Source organism: Penaeus chinensis, chromosome 42 (genome assembly GCF_019202785.1).
Source record: "Penaeus chinensis breed Huanghai No. 1 chromosome 42, ASM1920278v2, whole genome shotgun sequence".
NCBI lineage: Eukaryota > Metazoa > Arthropoda > Malacostraca > Decapoda > Penaeidae > Penaeus > Penaeus chinensis.
The window spans coordinates 20,759,422-20,764,421 of NC_061860.1; the positions used below are offsets into that span (position 1 = coordinate 20,759,422).

General features: G+C 42.8%; 2 protein-coding genes across 2 annotated transcripts in view; both read right to left on the bottom strand.

The window, feature by feature from the left end:
- The window catches only part of LOC125047942 (alpha-(1,3)-fucosyltransferase C-like), a 4,145-nt gene extending 3,452 nt beyond the window's left edge, over positions 1-693 (bottom strand). Inside the window, exon 1 of the mRNA XM_047646489.1 lies at positions 598-693. Coding sequence (XP_047502445.1) covers positions 598-693 — 96 coding nt within the window. The remainder of the gene's footprint in view (positions 1-597) is intronic.
- A 274-nt stretch (positions 694-967) lies between these two features.
- LOC125047943 (alpha-(1,3)-fucosyltransferase fut-1-like) overlaps positions 968-5,000 on the bottom strand; it is a 4,716-nt gene continuing 683 nt past the window's right edge. The window contains exons 2-4 of the mRNA XM_047646490.1: positions 4,360-4,569; positions 1,164-1,382; positions 968-992 (exon numbers count right to left, since the gene is read on the bottom strand). Coding sequence (XP_047502446.1) covers positions 968-992; positions 1,164-1,382; positions 4,360-4,569 — 454 coding nt within the window. The remainder of the gene's footprint in view (positions 993-1,163; positions 1,383-4,359; positions 4,570-5,000) is intronic.

A 5,000-nucleotide genomic window follows, 5' to 3' on the forward strand; every position in this document is an offset into this window, starting at 1 on the left:
GTGTGTGTGTGTGTGTGTGTGTGTGTGTGTGTGGTGTGTGTGTGCGTGGCGTGCGTGTGTTTGTGCGTGTGTGTGTGTGTGTGTGTGTGTGTCTGCATGAGTGTGTGTGTGTGTGTGTGTGTGTGTGTGTGTGTGTGCGTGCGTGCGTGTGTTTGTGCGTGTGTGTGTGTGTGTGTGTGTGTGTCTGCATGAGTGTGTGTGTGCGTGTGTATGGTGTGTGTGTGTGTGTGTGTGTGTGTGTGTGTGTGTGTGTGTGTGTGTGTGTGCGTGCGTGTGTGCGTGTGTGCGTGCGTGTGTGCGTGTGTGTGTGTGTGTGCGTGTGTGTGTGTGTGTGTGTGTGTGTGTGTGTGTGTGTGTGTGCGTGTGTGTGTGTGTGTGTGTGTGTGTGTGTGTGTGCGTGTGTGTGTGTGTGTGTGTGTGCGTGCGTGTGTGTCTGCATGACACAGGCCATACTGATGGGCAGGATCATCCACGGGGAAACGAGCTTGGTGCCGAATACCCTGACTTGGTGGTCCCGGATTGTGCAATTAACAGGGTCTATGCCATTCTCCTTGTATAAGGGTTAAAACGATTCCGTAAGCGATCTGTGATGAGTACACAGTCTGTGAACATTTGAATTGTTGATACTTGTTGCAAGAACGGGAAAATCTTGTAGATTGGGGAGTCGCCACAGCTCAGGTAAATGCGGGCCATGGCTGCCATTATTGTAGTTATTCTCATTAATATCACCATCATTGTGCTTCTCCTCATTAATATCACCATCATTGTGCTTCTTCTTATCCTTATCGCTGTTATTATTATTATCATTATCATTGTTATTAGTATTATTACTATTATCATCATCATCATTATTATAATCATATCATTATGGTTCTTGTTTATCTTGTCATTTTAGGTCATTATAGCCATGATATCCTTCATCATTTATCTTTATAATTTTTATCTGACATTGTTTCTATCGTTTATTCTAAGTTTCTGTTCCAGTTCTTCCACTGGTATCAGGATGGCAATAATACAGAAATTATGCACAGATATGATACATATTTCTGCAGCGGAGAATTATTTTAAATTTCCGTTTTACCGAATTCAGAACGAAATTAACAAGCTACATGCGTTTGATTTCCGTCATCCCCGTTTCAGCAACCCACCCAAAGCCCCCTCACCTGTCCACTGGCACGTAGTTTGACAGCTCCTCCACGTAGTCTTCCCGCTTCGAGAGGGTCCCGCAGTGGCTGGACATCCAGGCCACCACCTGAGGTCTTTCCACGAAGCTCCTCCAGGATGGCCCCATCAGGTCCTCCAGGGTCATGCCCTTGGCCATGGCCCTTAGGTACTGCGACAGAGCCATCTGGTGGTTTTCGATTAAGTTTGGACGCAGAGGCCTAGGAAGAGACGCCGTTAAATGGTTTGTCTCTTGGCTGGGAGCTAATTTATAACAAATGCATCGTGTTACTGGTGAGCCATTGCACAACAAAGTGCCATGGCACACTTAAAAAAGTGCAGCGGTAGCGGTCTCGTCTGGCAATCTTGCTGACCTGCGTTCAATTCCCGCGCTGCCAGTGGATGGCAAACCCGGCCATTCCTTGCACACATGGGATAAGTTAGAAGCAAAATGAAACAGACAACCCGTCGTACCAAGAATAGCCATGATGACAAATGGAATAAGAGTAAATTATTTATTTATAATTATTTTCAGTAGCCGTTAGACCTAAACCTATCAAACCCCTGGCTGCTCTGAAAAATTATCGCTTTATAAACTTAAACGAACCGTTAGTAACATCGACTTAAAAGTTATCGTGACGGTGATGACCTCCTTCCCAAACAATTTGGCTTCCGCTGTTACTGCTTGACACAGGACATACTTAGCAGACTGATGGGCAGGGTCATCCACGGGGAAACGAGCTAGATGCCTCAATACCCGAACTTGGCGGTCCCGGATTGTGCAATTAACCCAATCGTCCCTTATTGCAAGAATACATGCCATGCCCAATGTAATACAAGTTTATTGCAATTACACATAAATGGGCTCTACCAGTGCTTAGTCACCAAGGAGTCGGTTATTAGTCCTACGTATCTCACCTGTTTACTCTTTTCCTCGACTTTTGGAAAGGGTCATTTGCATATTTCACTGTATTAAATGTTCTCGAGATTTTAATAACAATTTAATAATAATTAACATTAATAACAATAGATAATAACGGTGTCACCTGTATTAAAAAGAAAAACACATTTTCCCCCCAATTCAAGGAATGAGGAAATCAGGATCGGTCACTAGGGCTACTAATAAACTCCTTGCCGGCTGAGCACATGTGGAGCCATCTGTATGTAACATTCACAAAAAAAAAAAAAAAAAAAAAAAAAAAAAAAACTACAGGAGACAGAACCTAAACCCGGGGCGAATAGGTTAATAGGTCCTATGCCATTCTCACGGTGTAACCGTCGGTTGGACAGATGGTTCTGCCATGAGGAGAGATGAACTTATTTGCATTTCATCTTTCTTAACTTCCTCCATCGCTAGTCACATTCAGAACACCTGCGTGCATCCGATGGATTCCTCCTACTACTCTTAAACAGTATGTAGGAATCATACCACGGAACTTCCCCTCGTACCCAATACACTTGGCCACGATGATAATGGAGGGCATGAAGTTTACCTGGGAAAATGCAGGGCAAAATGCTAATCAATTATACATAGCAGGTCGCTGCATGATCTAATACAGGGGAGTGTGCCCCTGTGACTTCCGACCTGGAATACAGAGAATCCTCCATGTATTTACAGCAGGATGGGACAGGAGATCTGAATAATTACCCGCAATAAATACACCAAATTCCACTAACGTGCGTGATAAGGACCCATGTATACTGTCTAATACATGAGGTACAACCAAGGCTAACTAGAGGTGAAGCAGTTCTGTGCCGTAAAGTTGAGGTTTCACTAATGACAATTTAAAGAGACAGAAAACGTATAAAATACATTAAAATCACTGTTTAAAATAAATTTCTTTTACGTGTATACTTCGAAGAATATGATTTAAAAATATTCAAATGCATACAAAACAGATAATGCAAGTTAGTTATATAATACAATTGCACGCTTATTTCTGCTTCAGTTTGTAGTATCAGTTTCTTCATTTTTACCACTGACTTAGTAATTGTTTGCAACTTACGTTTCTTGGTATTTTCACTTTTGACTATTACCAGAGTTTTTTTTTCCATTGAACAATAATTATTTAGCAAAGCATTATCCACTTTCATATACATGAACAGGGAAGAGCGCATCATCAGCTAAAATATTTAATGTGTGGACCGATCTCCTTGCGACGGCATAGCTTAGTACAGCTTCCGTTTTGACAAAGGCACTGACATACTCTGCTGGGCACACGTATTGGAAATGTGTAGTTTCCGAAGACTGATGGCGCCGTCAGCTTCGGGGAGGCAGCGGTGGAAAGAAGTACGCAAGATGGTACGTATCATCACTTGTAATTCATGTACTGTCTGCAGCACCATCTTCTGAGTGGACAGAGCATTACGTGTATAGAAGAGCAGTACTCTCTGTGGAAGACCAGTGTTGTGGGGTCCACATTCGGAATAACATGGCAGCTGCCGACGACCTCGCTTGAGGTCCAGCAAACCTGGGCCTCAATATAAAACGGTTGGGGCGTCCAGGCAGCAGCCCCCTACTTTAGATAATGTATGGAGTACATATCCTTTTCCTTTGGACTTCAATCCTAATATCGGTCGTGAATATATGGAGGATTTTTTTGTGTTCCATGCTGGAGACTGTGGTGCGGCGGCCCTCCCACAGGAGGTCGCAGGGGACGTTAACACACACGCTGTGACCGCCCCATTGAAGTCCCTTAGAAGATCCTGTCCTTCCCATTCCCGGACCTCCCTTGTTGGCGGACAGGCTATTTTATTTACGCCGAAAAAGGTGAGAACTATGACATGGGAGCAGAAAGTACTGAAGGTGCAGGGCTCTCCCCCCTCCCCCTGAAGTAACATACTTTGCACCTTACAATGTTCCTCCTAGCTATGCGTCGCCTATCCAATCCCCGACATCCTGGCTCAAGGCCCAGCTCTTTATTTTTGACCTAAAATAATTTTTAAACCAATACTTTACCTCTCCTCTTTCCTTCTTCTTTACCCCTTTGCTTCCTCCCTCGCTTGGTAATCGGCCTTTTCTTACTTTCCTATCCGAATTAAATTTTCATTCCAGCTGTGGCACCTCAACCGGTTCAACGACCTTCGTCAGTGAAGCATTTGCTTGTTACCTCGAAGTCTTATTTCCTAATAAAGATGTTGCAATCCAGTGAATGTATAAAATTCTTACATTACAATGGCAGTAAAAACATGACTTACTGCTGAAAGGTATTCAGTGACCGAAAATAACCATAGAAAGCCATGATATCGGAATTAGAATGGTAAGTCATGGTCCAGTTCACGAGCGGACTCATCCTGTGAACACGAAGTATGGTGAGCGTTCGCTTGCCGGGCCCAGACATCGGCGACTCCACGTCCACCCACAGCCAGCGCTGCGACGGCGGCTTCGTGGCCGGGTGGCTGCCGAACCTGCGGGAGTCACACACACACACATATAAATAAATAAATACATACACACACACACACACACACATACACACACACACACACACACACATATATGTGTATATATCCATATATATACCACTCACATATAGATTGACAGATATAGATAAACACACACGCACACATATATCTAAATCTGTCTATCTATCTATCTATCTATCTATCTATCTATATATATATGTATGTATATATATATACATTTATTTACATATATATATACATATACACATGCATATCTATATGCACATATACATATAAATAAATAAATACATATATGTATACATATATATTATACATCTACATATCTATCTGTCTATCTATCTATCTATCTATCTATCTATCTATTTATATATATATTTCTCTCTCTCTCTCTCTCTCTCTCTCTCTCTCTCTCT